This window comes from Desmodus rotundus, chromosome 8 (assembly GCF_022682495.2).
Source record: "Desmodus rotundus isolate HL8 chromosome 8, HLdesRot8A.1, whole genome shotgun sequence".
Classification (NCBI taxonomy): Eukaryota; Metazoa; Chordata; class Mammalia; order Chiroptera; family Phyllostomidae; genus Desmodus; species Desmodus rotundus.
This window is the reverse complement of record NC_071394.1, coordinates 127,885,222-127,905,138: the sequence shown is the minus strand read 5'-3', so window position 1 is coordinate 127,905,138 and position 19,917 is coordinate 127,885,222. Positions and strand designations below refer to the sequence as shown.

Below are 19,917 nucleotides of genomic sequence, written 5' to 3'. Positions count from 1 at the left end.
GGAAGTGGGAGCGCGGGGACTATTCGCTCCCGGGTCAATCACGCCACCGCGAAGGAAGCAGGGAGGGGATGCGATTGAAGCCTCCGGCTGCAGTCCGGCTCTCAGACCATTAAAGGTCTGGGCAACTGGAGTCTCCCTAGCTCTACCCCTTCCCCTCTGGGTGGCCTTGGGGAAGATACCCAAACATCTGAAAAATGCAGAGCATAGCGTGTGCCTCTTGGGGCTATGGGTAACAAGATTAAATTTTTTTTATTTTCAGAGCGTTTGCATGCTCAAGTGGTTGGCTTCATTTCTGTAAGGGCCAGGTTCATCCAGGCAGTGTGTTTAGTCTTTATAGGTACCACCATAGCCACCACTGTTAGTCTGATCTACCATGACTAGGTTGGGTCCCAGTGGGGGAAACATGGTCCATGATGCCTCCCACATAGCACCTTGGGAAACCTGCATTTGGGCCAAAGATAATCCCAGAAGGCCCAAGGGAACTACCCTGACCTCTCTTGGACACTATCACACTAGCCTTGGTACAGAGCTAACAACAGGTAACCCAAATGCTACCTGCCTAAAGCAGCACCCACATCTACCCTCGATTCTGAAGCTCAACACATATTCCCATCACTGTAAAAGGCACTATCATTCACCCGGAGGCCCAAACTAGAATTCTGGATGTCATACCGTGGTCTGGGTGTCCATGCGCAAGTTGCGCTGCAGCTTCCTCATCTGTAAAATAAAGATAATAACAGTACCTAAATAATAGAGTTGATACGAGCATTGAAAGAGATAATTTATATATGTGTGTGTATATGTATATATGTATATACATATATATGTGTGTGTATATATATATATATATATATATATGAATGAAATCACTTAAAATGGTGCCTGGCACATGGTAGGAATTATAGATGTTTTCTAGTATTATGTTTCCTTCCATTTCTTCATCCCCTGTATCCAGATCATTGCCAAGGTCGGCCAAGCCTTTGCCCCATTTATATGTAACAACAACAGAAAATACTTGCACCACTTACTGTGCTGCTCTGCACCTTGTATTAAGTCCAGCCTAAGGCGAGAGCACCTGCCAGAAGGGTGTTCCTAGGGGTCTTTTGGATTTATGGAGACCTCAAAGAGAGGAGCACAGCCAGGGCTAGAGATTTTCCGCCCCCAAACTGTTTAGACCTTTTGACATCACCTGTGTGGACTGTCCCCTTTTCAGCAACCAAGACTCCCTTACCCTAAAAAGAAGGTGGGGCCCTAGAACCCACCCCAGCTCCTGCCTATAATGTGGGCAGGGATCCCCCGCTACTGCGCTTGAATACTGGATAGGGCGCAAGCCCTAGCTAGACAGGAGAGTCTCCTAACACCTTGAAAACTTCTACTTGACCTTCAAGACATAGCTGAGAAGCCCCCTTTTCCAGTACCCCATTCTTCCATGAACCCCATTTCCCCACCTGGATTAGATATCCCTTCCTTTGTGTTCCTGTGGTGGCCTGGCATGTGCTTGTCATGGCCCTTATTTGTCACACTGCATTAACACTGCTGACTTGTCAACCTCTGTCGGCCCGCCCAGTTTCCTAGAGAGACCACCGAGTCCCGGGGCAGTGATGCGCATGCGCGACCCGCTCAGAGCGAGACCCGCACGGGGTGTGCCAGGCGGCCGGAGGACTTAGAGGAGGCGGCGCCGGAGTCTGTTAGTGGCCGGGTTGGGCGCAGGGCACATCCGGGACCTCTGTGCCACGCGGGTGCAGGAGGGCTGTGGTGGGAGCGCCGGGGCCTGCGCGAGGTCTGGCGGCTGCTGGGGCCCGGGGCAGGGTGGGCTGGCCCGGGATCCCGTCCCCACCGCGCTGCCGGAAGATCTGGGAGCGTGTCGCCCGCCTTCCCATGCGCCTGAAGGAGAGAATTTGGAGAAATGGTTTCCGTGTTTCCTGTGTTCTCCCAATTATGCAAACAAAGAGTACACGTTATGGACATTAGGTGACGCGGGTGAGTGTAAGAAAAGTAAAAGTAGCCGCAATCTGCTGTCCTTTCCGTCTGGTGGCTTCCTGCTATTTTAAAATTTATGCATAATTATAGAAACTCAGGTACATGTATATGCATATTCATACGTCATGGGGTAATATTGTTGCTATTTCTTTCTTTCTGTCTTTTTTTTTGGTGGGGGGCCATGGGATGAAAATACCTGTCCATCAGGAATTCTGTGAGTGTACAGAGGGAGAAATAAGTGGATAGCACATCTTTAACCTTTTGTAAATTAAAGTCTTTAAACATGAAGTCTTTGAAAATAGCCTATTTTAATTACACACACTTTTTACCGACTTTTCATGGTTGTTCTGAGTATTGTTCAATTTTGCCAATATTTCACCTCAAGTGGTCACTGACTATAAGATAAACTCAACACCCTTTCCTAAAACGGATCTCCTGATCGTGGGCCAGGGCTCTCCACCTTTCCAAGAAGTGAGGGCAAAGGCAGGAGAGCAAAGAAAGGTGCCGGTGGAGGAAGAATCTGGGTGAAAGCGGCTGCAGCTTCGGCCTTTGATAGGGTGAAGGATGATGTAGGCGAGAGACACGTCCAGGATCCACTTTGTTCTGGATGGATTTTCAAGGCCCGGCCTTCAGTACCCTTGACGGTCAGGTAGGCGATCGCGAGGGGGACAGCGAGGAGGACGGCAAACAGCCGCGACCAGAGGATTGAGAGGATCTAGACCGGCCACTAGGCCCGGCCGCACGCACCTGCGGAGAAGATGCCATTGCGTGGATCAGGCAGAACTGGAGACCTGTCCGCCTCCAGCAAGAGCCGCGAGTGCTTTCTAGGCTCTGCACGCCCGGCCAGAAAACTGCCCGCAGGTCGTGGACTGCTTGGTTGCATCCCTCCTCCTCGTGGACTTCACCTTCACCCCAGCTGTCCCCTCGAGTAAAGGCAGATAACACCTGCGAGCAAAGGGACAGGGTAGCTGAGGCGGTGCAGTGGAGAGGACCGCCTGGTGCTCTCCACAAAGGATGTAGCAGGGAAAGACAGGCGTGGGGAGGTCTGGCGTCTCCATATGGTTGCTTTTTAAACACGTAATCCATGCATTTTACCTTTTAATTACTTAATTTCTTATGGGGGTAAGTTGACATATAACATTAAGTTTCAGGTCTTTTACAACATAATGATTCAGTGTTTGTATATCATTACTTTTTAAAAGCTTTTGGGTTTTGCACAAACATTTATCATATGATGCATAAACATTTTTATCATTTTACCCACTTTAAGGTGAAAATTCAGTGGCATTAAATACATTTATACTGTCACTGTTTGAAATTATAATAACTTCAACTCACAGAATGCATTTATTTGCGCATTTATACTGGTTACTTTTGGTGCTAGCATTATGACACCACTAAGACATATTTTTGCAAGTATACTTAAAAAGAAAACATTTTGTTTGCAGTGTATTTCCTATACTACACAGTGCACGAGGCCGTAAATGCTCAACAAGCAATATATGGGGAGAAAAAGAGCAAAATCGTTTTATTGTTCTTATATTCCTATAAATAAAGGCCACCTTTATTTATTTATTTTTAATTTAAATTTTATTTTTCAATGAACACTTTCCATTCACTGTTATTTTGTATCAGTTTCAGGTGTACAGCATGGTGGTTAAACAATTATATACTTTACAGAGTGTTCTTCCCCTTGAGATTCCCAGGACCCACCTGGCTCCATCTATCGTTATTACAACAAAGTCTTGTTTACTAGGATGATTGCTTTCCAGAAGGAAAGAGTAGAATGTAAATACAGTTTGTTAAACGTGAGGTGCATCTCTAACCTGAAACCTCCCCTGTCTTCTGACTTGCTTAGGCTTGCAAAGTCCAGGTCTCCCTCCTAAGTTAAGAGCGGTGGGCAGGAAAGAATACCCTCCCGTTTCAAACTGTTTGCAGTTCATACTGAAAACTCATTAATAGTGGGTCAGTTATCTCGCAAAGGAAGTGTCAGGGAGTGTTTTTAGCCGTATTTTGATTGAGGGAACTTCTCTCTGTTATACACACGTGTGTATCTGTGTGAGCATTCAGGGACTGACCGGTGAGGCTGCTCTAACATGTTAATGCTGAAGAAATCTGACATATTCTGGTTAAAAAAGTAATCCTTCCTGTAAGCTGGAAAGATGTGAATGTTTTGAAGATGAACCTCGGTATGTCCTTAAAGGGGAACTGACAAAAGCATCAGTAGTACGAATCAGGCTGGTGCATCTCTGCACACCATGCCCCTCTCCTTTCTTGGAGAGTGAATAAAAACTTTATTCTTTATCAAAAAAAATACTAATCATTCTGCCCTTTTCCATGCTACCCAGAGAGGTGTCCGTGTGGTGTTGCTCTCGGTTCCCAGGTAACTGAAAGGGACATTTTCACCTTGTCTGGAGCCCTTGATGTCCTGCAAATGAAGGAGTTTGTCCTCAAACTCCTTGCAGCAGGAACCCAATTAGGAAGCACCAACCCAGATGTCCAAGTGGAGCAGCACATTTACAGCAGGGAAACTGACGGCACCCGCACCAGAAATCTGAAGGGAGCCTGGGAGAAGCTCCTGCTGGCAGCTCACGCCATTGTTGCCATTGAAAACCCCACCTCTCTCCTGTGAACACCCATGGGAGGTCCTGCCTGATCTCTACCTCTGCTGAGACACCGAAAAGACTGAGAAGGAAGAGCAGGCCCCTGCTGAAAGGGCTGCGACCGAGGAGACGTTTCAGGGTGAATGCACTGTCCAGCTCCCGGGTTCTCCGCGCTCAGCCTGACGTCTCAGGCCGGTCTGGGGCGCACAGGTGCCCTCTGGGCCCGTTCAGCGGCTTCCAACTGCAGGCTGCTCTGTGGCCCCCACTGCGCAGGCCAGGGAATGGGGAGGAACAACCACTGAGCGCTCTTAAGCTCTTCTTCCACAAACCCTTAACAGAATGGAAATAAGGTTGACGGAAAATAGTTTCTCAAAAAAAAAAAAAGTTACTAACTGCTCCACTGTTAAGTTTTCTGTGGCTCCTGGTCCAGGAGGTAGTAGTATGCAAGCGGTCTGTGATGGCCGAGAGCTGCAAGAGACTACAAATGCACACCGTCAACATCACTTACCTTGTTTTGCAGCTCCTAGTATTTTTACATCAGAGACAACCTGAAAGCGCTCCCTCGGGTGAACTGTGCTGGGCTCTATAGGACAGAATTTTTGAGCATTCCCTTTCCCTTTCCCGATCTTAGACCTCTTATCCTCTTCCTGCCTTGTTTTTTTACTCCGTGCCACCCGTAACCCTCTAACATACGATATGTTTCACTTATTTCCTTCTCTGTGCTCCCACTAGGTCCTCCAGGCAGGGCTTTCTGTCTGGTGCGTTCACTGCTGTGGCCCTCGTGCCTGATACATAGTCGTTGCTCATTAAATATTTGTTAAATTTTTGAAAGCATGAATCCCACTTGGAGGTAACAATTGTCAGTATTTAATGTCCTTGATTGCCCAGTTAATCCTAAATACAGGGTGGGGCAAAAGTAGGCTTACAATTGAGAGTATGCAAAACATGGAGTTCATTCTTGTTTCGTTTATTAATTATTGTATTATTTTCCATATGAACAACTGTAAACCCACTTTTGCCCCACCTTTTATTTAAGATAGAAATAAATCAGAAAAAAACCAGTAAGAACTCAAAACTTCTTCCATTTTGAGTAACTGTAGACTTAACATAGGGTTGCAGAACTGAAGAGAGCTCCCTTATCCCCGTTCCCCAGTTTGCCTTAGGTTAACGTATTGTACAACCCAGTGCAGTCACCAAGCCTGAGACATTAGCGGTGGCTCAGTGTGATTGATGAAACCGCGGGCTTTCAGCAGAGTTCGTCAGTGTCTGACTGTTGACCCTTGCGTGCCAGCACTCTGTCTAGAGTCCCTCATGTCCCTAGTTGTCACGTCTCCTTCCGCTCCTCCCATCTGTGCCAGTTCCCCCGTCTTCCTTGGTTTCCGTGATGTCGACACTTAGAAGTATTTTGTATTTGCAGTTTCAGAGGGACCACCATTTGGTTTTTTGTGTGTTCTCTCCTGTTTGGATTGAGAATGATGTTGAGTCTCATCACTGGTGACATTGACCTTATCCCATGGAGTCTGCCGGGTGTCACGCTGTACAGACAGTGTCCTTGCCTTTGTAATTGGTGAAGTGTTTTGGGGAAGATAGTTGGAGACTTCGCCTAGGGATATCCTGTTTCCCCCTGACTCTCACCGATCAGTTAGCATTCTTTGGTGGATCTGGCCCGCGGCAGGGCAGTGTTGAACGGTGACTTGCATTTCTGTCATTCCATCTACGCTGATTAACTGGAATTCTTTGTGAGGAAGAGTTGTGCCTCCCAACCCCCCACCCTTTGCTTATTTGTTTGATTAGGTCTATCAGGGTGTGATGTTGGATGTGTGGTTTTTCCTTTGGCTTACAGTGCCATGCCGCTGTTGTTTATGTTGTTGCCTAAGTTATTCTAGCTTTGGCCATTGGGAGCTCTTTCAGGTTGGCTTGTGTCCCTGTGAAGTGCCCCCATCCCTTTTCGTGTCTTTCCCTGACTTTCTGGCCTCAGAAACTACTCCTCTTGTGTCTTCTGTACCCGCCCTGGAATCAACCACCTCTCCGGGGGCCCTGGTTCTGTTTACTGGAGAATGGTATTTAGGTGTCAACTTTTGGGCACTAGATTTAAACTTCTTTCTTAATTGAGTTATTTGTGTACTGCTATTTTATGATTTTAAATATGTACTGGAAGGGTAATCTTTCTTTACTGGCAGTTACTGAGGAACTTATTTGCTTATTATCTGTGTATGGGATCAACCCATGTACCTTCACACTGGTAGGAAAACCATGAGAATAAGAGACTTTTTAATGAGGATTTTTAAAGGAAAACAAAATTACATTGCATGTGAGTTGAGAAGCTAAATGACGTAAAGAAGAAAATATCTCTGGAAAATGGCCAGGTGATTGCTTGGGATTTTCCCTATTTTTTCCAGAGCAGTTATTGTCATTGTGGGAATGAGAGTGGGTTAGGGTGAGACTTGCAGAGATGACACCCGATCCAGCTCCCATAGTTTCCTGTTTGTGGGCTCACCTTTGTGGTAGAATCTTGGCACATTCATGAATCAAGCTTTTCTTCTGTCCTCCAAAGCTGGTTGGGACAGGAGTGGACCCTGTCACATCAGGATACCTGAACTTCACCGAGCAGGTTCGGCTCATTCACCCCCATCTGTTTCCCATGCTCTGGGTCTTTCATTCAGTTTCAAAGGCCCACGAGGTCTTTAGCTATTTATCCATGTTCATGGTTTTGGAGGCTGCACTCACTTTTCTTTTCTTTTTTTCTTTTTTTAAGGTTTATTTTATTCTCATTCAAGAGAGAAGGGGGGGGAGAGAGAGAGAGAGAGAGAGAGAGAGAGAGAGAGAGAGAGAAAGGAATATCAATTGGTTGCCTTCTGCACACACCCTGACTGGGGAATCAAACCCACAACCTAGGTATGTGCCCTCACTGGAAATCAAACCACTTACCAGTTTTCAGCTTGACCAGTGATGTTCTCCTGCCCCCTCCGTGGAAAATTCACAACACACGTAGAGGAACGCCTGTGTGGACGAGGGAAGAGCGTCTGTGTGTGTGGAGCTGCCTGAGTCCTCTTGAACCCACTCAGTGGGGTACAGCCTTACTGGAGCCAAGGGCAGGGCTCATCCACTCAGAGATTTCTTTCCTCCCTCAGCTTGACGTGCTTCCCTGGCGCCTGCCCCTCCCCAAGTGGGGAGCACAGGAGACCAAGCAGCAGCAGCAGCTGTGCTTCAGATGGTCAGGCCCCAGGTGAGCTTGGTTCTTTGTGTCTTTCCTGAGTTCCTGAGTCCGTGGCCAGGAACAGCTAGAGTTCATCTGCAGGGCTCTGGCTCCTGCTGAGACTGCTCCTGTGGCTTCCCCATCTTCTTGCTTCCTCTGGAGCTGGGGCCAGTTCATGGACTGTCTCTTGCCCTGGACTTGCCCTTTTAGATGTGTCATCCCAGCGTCTGCCTCCTCCACCCCTTTGCCCTCCACCCCTTCCCCTGTGCTCTTGGTATCCCTGATGACCCTCTGTCCTTTGGGGGAGGGAGTGTCTCTGAGCATTCGAAGCTTGTCATTGCAGGGGTCCGCAGCATATGAGTTCCTGTCTGCGGACTACATGGAGAAGAAGTGGAGAGGCCCGGCACCGAGTCCGAGAGCCCTGTACCAGAACAGCATGCTGGAAACTTACCACAGCGTGGCCTTACTGGGTAATGAGTCTGTGCCCCAGGAACCTAGCACCTGCATCCTTCACATTGTCTTTGCTATATTTCTCTTCTGTTTTGACTTTTCATTATGAAAAGTTGCCCACATAGACAAAGCAGAAGAGTATCATAACCCTGTCTGCGCCTATCACCCAGCTTTAATACTTATGGCCGTTCTGTTTACTTCACTATGAATGGAGCTGGGGTGATTACTTAGAGTTTGTATTTGTAAGGACTAGAGACCCACTCAAGTTATTGTAAGTAATGAGCTATGTTACTTACAATAAGGCTAAAGGGATGGGAAACTTGTACAAACTGATGAGCTAGAGCAGACTTCGGGAAGCATGACCTCGTTGAGCCTGGGGAGCCTGGAAGCCTCAGCAACAAACAGAAATTGGTTTTTATGCCAGTGTTGTGCTGGGAATGTAACTTAGCTGCTCCCTACACATCTCTTTTCTCTTTTTAGTGATTGGGGTCCATCCTGGGATTAGCTGGGTTCCTTGGCCAAGCATAGTTGCCTCATCTTCCCTATGAGCAAAGACTGCGGTTTGATAGTTTTCTGGAAGGGGATGGTATGGGTTGCGTCCTTTGAATGACAGATCTAGGACCGTAGTCAACTCTGGAGAGGTGGGCTTAGGCGTCATTTTGATCTCAGGCAAGGGACCAGAGATCTTTAACTTTCCATGGGCTAAAATGGCGTAAAGGCTGTGGTTCTGTTTAAGACAAAACGAAGCAAAATTTTTGTGTTGAAATGACTGTGCCACTCTACCTTCGACTTGCTTTTATATTTAAAAATTCTAGAATTAAAAAGCAAATATTCAACTTTTCAGTTTCCCTATGATTCCAGACTATCAAGATGTCAAAGACATATGTTGGTTTATATTTCAAGTTATTGAACTCACCCTGGGGAGAAACCTTACGAACGCATGAGTGTGTAGTGGTCCTGTTGAGCCTGGTTCTACAACTCTGCTGTCCCCGTCAGTACTTCTGAACCCATGGGTTCTCAAAATCTTGTCACTGTCCTGTCATATCAGAATCACTCCTGTTTTAGATTTTTTCCCAATTATATGTTCATTAATGTAAATCTCCCTTCAACTCTCAAGCTTGCCCATGTTGTTTCTCCTATTTGATTTGAGGTGTTTGCTCTCATTCTCTCTCCCCAATGTCTTTGCTGAGAGTCATGGAACTATGTGATATTGTGGTTGGTAAAGATCTTAAGAGATGATCATTCACAAAGGACACAGGGTATCACAGTGACCTCAGGAAGATCATACAAGCTTTACATCTGGTCTTTCTCTTACCTTTCAATTGCCCACCTCGCTTGGCTGTGCTGACTCGCCATGTGTCTGTCCTAATGGCTTCTTATCCACCCTCCTCCACCGACCTTCCCCACCTTTCTCTTTCTGTTCATGAACGAGAATTGGAGCCGTTTCTTATTTTCTGTCTTGTTCTCGCTGTGTCACCTCGTTCCTTACCTGTAATGTGAAGGCTTTTTCAGGTACATGGACTCCTGATGATTCTGATTCCTCAGTAGCACAAGAAGCGAGTAAAAGCTTTTTCTCTTCTTTCTTTTGGCATCAGGTGAGACTAAGATGGAGAATTCAGAGTTGCCTCCAGGGCAGGAAATGTCTAAAGGATCGGGGTCATCTGCTGGGACACCAGGAGGCCTATCTGGGGTAGCTCCTGGGGCACCAGGAGCTGGAAATGCCTGTGAAGATGCTGTAGGGAAGCTACAAGCACGACCCTCAGAGGAGGAAGGGAGCAGACTGGAAAGTGGTTTCCTGGGAATAACTTGTGAGAGTAAAAATGAATCCACAAAAGACGGACGTGATAACTACAAGGAACTTGGGGATCGTCAGAATCTGTCTTCCAGTCCTGCAGAACAGCGGGTTCTGAAGTCACAGAAATTCTATCAATGTGATGAATGTGGCAAAGCTTTCAGTCGGAGCTCACACCTCACTGGCCATCAGAGAATCCACACTGGAGAGAAACCCTATGAGTGTAACGAGTGTGGCAAGACCTTCAGGCAGACCTCTCAGCTCATGGTTCACCTCAGAAGCCACACGGGGGAAAAGCCCTATGAATGCAGCAAGTGTGGGAAGACCTACCGGCACAGCTCCCATCTCATTCAACACCAGAGACACCATAATGGGGAGAAACCATATAAATGTAACGAATGTGGAAAAGCCTTTAATGAGACTTACAAACTGTACGACCATCAGAGAACCCATACTGGGGAGAAACCCTATGAATGCAGTGACTGTGGAGCAGCCTTTACTCGGAGTAAAAGTCTTGTCCGACATCAGGTGCTTCACAGTGGTGAGAAACTCTACAAGTGTAACGAATGTGGGAAAGCTTTCTGTTCCAATAGAAATCTCATTGACCATCGGAGAATTCACACTGGGGAGAAGCCTTATGAGTGCATTGAATGTGGCAAGGCCTTCAGTCGGAATAAATGTCTTACTCGACATCAAAGCCTCCACACTGGGGAAAAGCCTTACAAATGTAGGGAGTGTGGGAAAGCGTTCAGTCAGAGCTCTCAGCTTGCGGACCATGAGCGCGTTCATACTGGAGAAAAACCTTTCGAATGTAATGAGTGTGGCAAGGCATTCAGCCTGAGTAAATGTCTTGTTCGCCATCAGAGACTTCACACAGGTGAAAAGCCCTATAAATGCAGTGAGTGTGGAAAATCCTTCAATCAAAATTCACACCTCATCATACACCAGAGAATTCACACTGGTGAGAAACCTTATGAATGTAATGAGTGCGGGAAGGTCTTCAGTTACAGCTCTAGCCTTATGGTACATCAGAGAACCCATACTGGGGAGAAACCCTATAAATGTAACAATTGTGGGAAAGCCTTTAGTGACAGCTCACAACTCATTGTACACCAGAGAGTGCACACTGGCGAGAAACCCTATGAATGCGCTGAGTGTGGGAAAGCCTTCAGTCAGCGTTCCACTTTTAACCACCACCAGCGAACTCACAGTGGAGAGAAGCACTCAGGCCTGGCTCGGTCAGCTTCCTAAGGCCTAAGTTTCCAAGAGAGCAAGGCACTTGGAATGAAGCTTTCTTGTAACAAGGGTTTTTGCCCACAAGTGAAAGTGGGCTGCCCTCTGAGTGCTGTCTGCCGGGTCACGAGGGTGGGAGAGTGGGGAACAGTGCGTCCTCTGCCCACCACTGCGGACGGACGGACGAGACAGTTCATGCACTTGTAGGGTTTTCCTTTTTTTTTCTGTTTAAAAATCTATTCCATTTCTTTGTTCTGCATCCCATAATATCGGATTGTGTGCTTCTGAGGGATAGAGATTGTATCTTTGTTATTCTCTTCCACCTCCTTCATTTCTCAATGTATAGAAAGTCGTTCTCAAGACCTAATCACTCTCTTGTTTTCTTTTGAATTTTTATGAGTTATTTGGGCCAACCTGACAACATGACAGAAACAGGATCTCAAATTGTTCTTTTTTTTTCTCTTGGCCCTTTCAAAACTTTTATGTTAATGTAGACCCTCCTCACTTGTTCACTACCTAGAAAACCTTTTCTTCCTGTTGCTAATTTCTGCCCCTCATAACCTTTATGATCCCACTCATTTATGAAAAGCTTCCTTCTTGAAATGCTTCTCCTCCCCCCTAAACTATTAACTTGAGTTCAATACTTTGAACTAGCCTGAGCTACAGCTTGCAGTTGTTAAGTTGTCTTGTCAATGATTCACAACTTAGTGCATATGTGTGTACTTCCACACCAACTGAATGTGGGCTCTTTGAGGGTGGGCGTGACATCTTACTATTTCAGCATATAGATAATAATCTGCATGTACTAGTTGTTAAATAAATAACTTTTAAAAATTCAACTCTCCAGTTACATGGGAGAATTATATGCCCATTCTTAAATTGGGTATGAACTTTCCTCCCACCTCTGGACCAAAAAATTTAAAGGTGGCTGTCATAGGATATCATGTACAAAAGCCTCACTCACATATTATACATGTACCCCTGGGAGACTTTACAAATTTTTGGCATAACTTCTACTTGAGCCAAAATTTTGAGGACATGCCTGGAACCCCTAGGAGTCTTACCACCATTAGCTTAGCCTCAAAGAGCAATCTCCTGCTAACTGACTTTAGTGCTAACCTAGCTGGTTCCACCCTGATGCCTAAGCAAATGAGTTAAGAACTGCCTCAAAATTTACTGCTAGGAAGATCTGACATTTCTGGCTGTGGCAAAGATGATTGAAAATCCCAATGAGCCCTAGCTGGTATGGCTCCGTGGATTGAGTGCTGGCCTGTGGATGGAAGAGTTGGGGTTCAATTCCCTGCCAGGGTACATTCCTGGGTTGCAGGCCAGGTCCCCAGTAGGGGGTGTGTGAGAGGCAACTGATCAATAGATGTTTTTCTCGCACATCAATGTTTCTCTCTCTTTCTCCCTCCTTTTCTCTCTCTCTAAAAAATAAAGAAATAAAATATTAAAAGAATAAAATCCCAGTGAGAAGCATTCTTGGAAGTTTGTATTCACATGATTGAGTTTACGATAATAGACTTAAATTTATCTGATTTCCTCATCAACTAGTTCTGTCTCCTGCAACTGCCATCTAAATTTAGGGTGAGATGTGTACCCTTATTTATTGTCATGTTCTGGACCATCTTTCATTCCTAGGGGCTTGAGAGGCAAGAATCTTTCCAGAGAGTTTCCTCTCCTTCTATAGTCATGTAAAAGACAGTATTTTGAACAACTTTTTTCTTCCTTGCAGTAAGGCTCCAGCTGGGAGACCTTTGCATCTGGTATTCACCCACTTCCTCTTAGTAGCACAATAGGATTGACAAGGTGACAAAGGAGGAGAAGGAAGTTAGAGGTACATTAGGTATGTACTCTGGAGGGAAGAGTTTTTGTGAACTGTGATTTACATCTCAGAGACAATGAAAAGGAAAGGGAAGGGAGTTGAGGCTCAAGACAATCAGAATTTGATGTGATTCTGGGGAAGGGATCTCAGATAAGATTAGAAAGAATGTTTCTGGGGGGGAAGAAAAAGATGTGAAACTAGCTTTATTTGGCATGTTAAGTTATATGGGAAGCATAATGACATAAAAAAAATAATAAACCTTAGGTTACATCTGTGTGAACAAGTGCCACTAACACAGGTAATCTAGAAATGGAAGTTCATAGAAGTTTGTCGGTATTGTCATTGTCTAGTTGTGAAGTTATCGTATGCCACGAAAATAACTAAATTTTCTTATAAATGAACTCATTAGTTTTAACCATGGCCATTTAAAAAAGTCTTTTAGTCATTTACAGACAGTTGCTGTTGTAAGCTGATGATGCTTTTGCAAAAGCGCCTCATCTTCCGAGAGATTGATGAAAAGGACTCTGATAAGTATTCTGGAATACAGGATTTAGATAACGTTCAGATCACTTTAACTAAACTGGGGGAGGATTTCCAAAACTCTAATGGAAAAATTGGATTCAAGCAGAGCAAGAATCAGTGACTTGGGATTAAATGAACTGATGCGAATGGTTATAAGTTTTGTCTGAAACACGCTAGTTTTTTAATGTTTTGTTTCCAGACTTAAGAAAATCTTTTTCTTTTTTATCTTAAGCTATATATGACTGAAAGCAACTTGGTAAATTATACCTTTGTAAACAGAATTAAAACATTTATGTTTTTCTCCTTATCTCATCTCTTTGGAATTATGAAACTTATTAAGTATTTTATTTTTATGCAATATAGTTGTTTGCAGGAATTCAGTAAAAGTCTATTTTCCTTGTAACAGAACACAATTGTAAACATTGGTTATATTACCAAGGCTTTGGAATGTCATTTAAAAATGATATGCATAAAATCAGATATGACCCATATAGTTTTAAGAGACTAAGGTTGATTTTATGGAACCAATAAAGTCCCTTGGAAAAATCTCCTGGTATCTTTCTTACTGGGTCCCAATACTTCCTGACAGCCCCAGGAATATCAAAATGGTAGGGGACTCAAGAGTTGGAAAATTTTAGTTTAAGTAATAGCTAATAAGCTTAGTAATCAATGCAAGTAAAAGCTATTGTTCCAGGAACTGAAGGTATGACCCACCCTGACTCCAGGAGACCAGAAGCAGTTCCACCTTTGTGCCCCAGGAGGACTGCAAGCAATTCAAGATGGGATCTTAGCCATTGTGTTGCAGGGTGAGACTACAACTGGCAGGATGCAGCTAAAGGCCACCACCCAGGGCTCAGCTAAAGACCACCGCCCAGGTGGGGAATGCTGCAGTTTTCTTAATCCAATTAACGTTTCCCGGATTTCCAAACCCCTTACCTACACTTTGTTCTCCTTACAAAAGGGTCATTTTAAAATGGAATTGAAGACGGTCTGTTAGGGTGTGAACCCACCATCTTCCCAGGTCACTGGCCATCTGAATAAAGAGTCCATAAAGACTCAATCCCTGTCTCTGCTTATTGGGTTTGATGTGTGGCAGGCAGCTTGAATGCCGGTCTTTTACGGTTTCAAAGATATTTTGGAACTTCAAGAAAGAAAAACTCACTCAAGTCTATAGGTATTTCAGGCAAGATCTGGCAAGTCCCTGGCTTGGCTTCCTGACCTCAATAGGCTTTTAAGTCCAATCTGAGATTCCTTATGAAAAGTCTGGATGAAGCAGACTTTTAAAAAGCCTCCATTCAGTCACTGCTCTTGGTGCACATATTTAAATAATCAAGGCAAGAATAGTAAGACTAGACTTACTTTGCTAACAAATTAATCTAATGTGATTATCTTTGCTAAACATGGGGATAATTTTAAAGAGAAAAATTATATTTCAGTAAAAATCTATAACATACCCTTGGGAGTACCAGATTCTAGTCCAGTTCATGGTCTCTGAGGATTTTTTTTTTTTTATCTAGCTGTAAGCCCAACTGGATCCTGAATTTTTCTAGGTTTTTAAAATACAGGGCTGCAACTCTTCAAACTAATCTTTTCCACTTTCCCCACCCTTCTGACTTGGAATCACTACGAAGAAAGATTGCCCTTGAACCTCATTGAAAGGGACCACCCTGGACACTCCTCACTCCCTGGACAACAGCCAGACTTCAAGGCCTTGGCCCTTGGGTCCACATCTTCCAATTAAAAGGGGTTCCTGTAGATTCTTGGACCTGCCCACCAGCTAGAGATCTAAAATGAAAATGGATGAGCGAGGTTCTTCTGCAGAAGCAGGGGACATCTTGAGGTGGACAACTCTTCCAAGGTCACCGATCAAGATCTGCATCTCCAATATGAAACTTTTTAATTCATTTTGTCTTTTTTTGCTACTTGCTTTTCTCTCTGTTAATGCATGAGGAAACAGTGCTCCTTAACTCCGACAACTATCACTGAATCTGCCACCAAGGCCATTGCTACACAACGGGAGTCCTAGGCTTTCTTCCTAAGGTGGTTTTAGATAATGAAATTGTTTTACATTCTTTATTGCCTAAACAAGCAGGCATCTGTGCCATAGCAAGTACATCCTGTTACACGTGGACCTACATCTCAGGTTCCGTAGCAAATACAAGAAATTAACAAACCATTCAGCTAAAATAGGATGATGCCTCTTCAGGTACATTATTCTATATGCACTGGTTTGGTGACCTTGGCTAAGGAGTATGCTCCAGTCTCTTGGTATTATGCTCCTCATAGCCCTCACTGTGGTCTCCCCGGTGTACTGTGTCCTCTCTAGGTCCTTAAATAACATGTTTGCAGACATCAGCAGTATCTCAAATGGTCTCACTGTGCTTGGAGGAAGAGAAACAAAGTGATCCATGAAGTGAACAGTGAAAACAACTCCAAAGATCTAGTATCAAAACGTCCAAGTTTCACGAGTTTCACAATGAGACAAGAATAGCTTCAACATCACGGTGGCTGAGAGCGATGCTAATGCCAAAATTTTGGTCACTCTTCCACGTATGAGAAGATGACAGAAAGGGGAGAATTGTTAATGTCATCAAAGAGGCCATTAGACTGAGATGGCGCTGACACTTTTGTGGATGCCCAAGCAAACTGAAAGCTAAGCTGAAGTCAATTCCCGTAAATGCCTCGAAGTTACGAACAACAACCAATCACAACAGCCAACTGGGCTCCCCCAAATAATGAAGACTTTTTAAGGTATAACACATCAAATAATTTGCTTTGCTTTCCCATCTCTATAAAAAGCCTTGTCCCTAGCTTCTGTTGATGGAGTGCTCCTGACCAATTGCGGTTTGGTACCACCTCCTTTGAATTGATGTTTTCTCAAATTACTGTATTTTACATGTATAATATGCTCCCATGTTTACTGTGCATCCACATTTTTGGCCCAAACTTTCAGGAAAAACAATCTTTTGTTTTCATTTTTTAACTCAATTATTTATTTATTTATATTTAGGAACTGATTATTGTATTCCAGGGTATTATTTGGCATGCAGATATTATTGGTTCCTAGAGTTATATTTTTAACACATAAATAGAAGAATTAAAAACATTTGTATAGATACGGAATTAGTACTGCCCATGCATAATGCGCATCCTTATTTTTCTCTCAAAAATTTGGGCAAAAAAGTACACCTTATACACGGCAAAATACAGTAAATTAAATGTGCCTCAATTGATCTATTAAGACTACACAGTGTCGGTGATATTAAAGGGATATGGAAGCTATTGCGCACTTTCTACTCGGGAAAGTGCACTTAGTGTTTTAGTGAGAAATCTGGCGTTACTTGGATAATGGCGTGAACACTCCACTTGGATGTGTAAAGATAAAAATCGGAATCAGTCCCTTCAGTCCAGGATCTCTCAAGTCAGCAAGGGACAAGCGATCTGTAACAACATGACTCCGGTACCAGATGACCGTAAGAAGTGTCCCATGTTCTCACGTTCTGTGGGACTCCCATAAACAGAGAGCAAGTACATGACCTTCTTGCTGCTACTCTCTCACTTTCTGAAACTGCTGTCATCAGAACTGAGGCTCATACCAATGGGATTGAAACTGAGACTCAGGGAAATGCCTTGCCTGGCTTTCACACACAAGCAGCAGCAACAGAAGCTGTAAGGGTTGTGACATATGTGAATGAAGTCCTTTCTGCTTTTGAAAAGTGACCCCTTGTGGCCAGACTTTGCCTTTTGTCATCCTGGGGGTGTGGCGACATGGCCACAGTCACCTCCTGAATCAGGGGAATCACAAAGGGCAAACAGTGGTTGTAAACTTAGTCACGGCCTGGGAGACTCAACGTGGCCTTGGTTGTTCCAAGCTTCGTGGCAAAAACCCATCTTCTGGTTTTTTCCGTTCATCGACTCACAATGGTGCAGTGAAGGTGGATCAAATGATACATAAATGTAGGTGTGGAGACTTCTGTAAGACTGTGAAAACCAATCGCCACCTTTCGTGGTCATAATCCTGGAAAAACGATTTTTGTTCCCAGAGGCCTCTAACCTCCGGTGGACCATTTGAGCGCCTGCAACTGGACTTCATTCAACTGCCCCCTAGTAGGGCCGCCGATGTGTTCATGTTATTAAATGTTTTTGGGATTGGTTGAAGCCTTTCCTTGCCGCAAGGCTAACGCCCTCACAGTGGCAAGACACTGTTGGAAAATGTGTTTCCCACTTGCGGTACACCCTCCCAAACATCTAGTGACCAAAGCACTCGCTTCACTGGGGAAATCACACAGGCTTTAACTAATAGCTTCCTAACTTCTTGGAATTATCACTGCTCCTTACCACCCTCAGTCATAAGGCAAATTTGAAACAACAAAGAGAATTCTTAAACTCAGTTTCTAATCCTGGCTGGTGTGCTCAGTGGATTGAGGGCAGGTGTGCGAACCAAAGCGTCTCAGGTTTGATTCCCAGCCAGGGCACATGCCTGGGCTGTGGGCCAGGTCCCCAGTAGGGGGTGTGCGAGAGGCAACCACACATTGATGTTTCTCTCTCTCCTTCCCTTCCCCTCTCTCTAAAAGTAAATAAATAAATCTTAAAAAAAAATTAAAAAGCAAACAAAACTCAGTTTCTAAACTCCCAGGAACTGCTGGACTTCCTTGGCCTAAGGTAGTGCCTCTGGCCTTTCTGACTGTTAAAGGACAAAATTCAAATTTTAAAACTTGAAATTCAGTGATTCATAAAGTGGGCAACATCCAGTCTAGCAGATAGAAAGGAGCTTCCAAATACTACACAAGGCAAGTGGTTTTACAGGCAGAAGGGAGCAAAATCAAGGCAGTTAAACTAGGCAAAAAGGCAGGTCATTTATTGCGAGGTTACTTTCCTTATATGAGATGGATGGCAAGTGTTGACTGTTGAGAGCTAGGCAAGTATAAGCATTGCTAAGCAGAAAACATCTTGAAGGTCACCAGAATGGATGAGGGAAACAACATTGTCAGCCAAAGTAAGCTGAAAACAGGATACATGTGCCTCCAGGAGATGGCCCCCAGACCTATACTAAGTAGGACAGATGGTTCTTATCGACAGGAGACAGGGTTTCAAAAGAAAATTTTGACATCTGGCAAAAGTTCCTCCGGAGCCCAGAGCTATGCAGAGATAATCGCAACTTCCGCTTTTGTAGCTTGCTTCTCACCGTATAAAAGAGCTAGCCTGTGAGCGCTCGGCGGGACTCTCCTTTGCAGCCTTAACAGGCACCCTGGGAGTTCGCCCCTGTGCAGGTAAAAATAAAGTACCATCTAGGTGCACTCCACACATCTCCATTTGATTCTCTGCTGGCGTTTGGGATACAACATTGATCAAGCTGATTACCTAACTAATGCTTACCAGGAAATTCCTGATTGATTTACGATTTCATTTTGGGGAGAGCCAGAACTGTAAGTTAAGTGTCAATTTGGTGGCCTGGGGCTTAGCCTAAGCAGCACTGGCGCCTATTGCCTGTAAGAAGTCATTCAAGACCCTGGCGGGGTAGCTCAGGAGGTTAGTTTCTGACCGCTGCGGAAAGGTTGAGGGTTCCTCTTACCTTCCTTCCGCCAGGGCGCGTATCAGAAGCGACCAATCAGTGCATGGATAAGTGGAACTACAAATGAGGTTTCTCCTTTCCTCTCTCTCTAAAATCAATTTAAAAAATGATAAAGTCATTGAAGAACTTCCTAATCTGCATTAGTTAGGTAATCTGCCTAAATAACATCTGCCATCCCCTATAAGATTTTTAAAATTTACTCCGTTGAAATTTGTTCTTTACTAGGAGAAAACTGCTGGAGGTGTGGGAAGGTAAAATTTCGTGTGCCTGTGGCTGTGAACAGAAAATGCCCTCTCCCCCGCCCCCACGCCCCCCTACCCGCGTTTGTGGTGGTGATGAGGGGGAAAGCGGCTAGTCCTGGAAACTAGCATCTGGTCCTCCTGGTTGAAGGGGGCCCCGGCAAATCCTGAGTGACGCATTAACAGCTCCTCCCTGCCAGGACGGCTTGGCGGTCAGCGAGGTCTTACTGATATCTCCTGACCCCCGGCTTTGGATCCTATTCTTCCCTGGGGCGGGGTGGTGGGTCGGTGGGAGGCGAGGGCAGTCCTGCACACGCTTTGGGAGGGAAGTGGGAACACAGGCCAAGGCTGATAGAGCTGTGGGGCCCGAATGCGCATCGGAGGGGCGCGGGCAGGTCCTGTGCGGGAGGTGGGGTGCGCTGGGGGTGAGCCCCTTTTGGCTCAGAGGCGGGCCCGCACTGCCCTCGAACGCGGGAGAAGCCGAGACGTCGGCCCTCCCAGTTTC

General features: G+C 45.0%; 1 protein-coding gene across 1 annotated transcript; it reads left to right on the top strand.

Annotated features, from left to right (window-relative positions):
• Positions 1-7,709: 7,709 nt before the first annotated feature.
• On the top strand, positions 7,710-11,305 carry LOC112309735 (zinc finger protein with KRAB and SCAN domains 7). Its single transcript, XM_024565945.3, has 3 exons — positions 7,710-7,809; positions 8,123-8,249; positions 9,825-11,305. The coding sequence occupies exons 1-3, from the start codon at positions 7,795-7,797 to the stop codon at positions 11,270-11,272; spliced, it is 1,590 nt and encodes a 529-aa protein (XP_024421713.2). The 5' UTR covers positions 7,710-7,794; the 3' UTR covers positions 11,273-11,305.
• The last annotated feature ends 8,612 nt before the right edge of the window (positions 11,306-19,917 follow it).

What these genes read in the sequence shown, in the direction of transcription:
- LOC112309735 (XM_024565945.3), top strand. An exon ending in CCACAGCGTGGCCTTACTGG is followed by an intron (nt 8,250 to 9,824) that starts GTAATGAGTCTG and finishes TTTTGGCATCAG; the next exon opens with GTGAGACTAAGATGGAGAAT.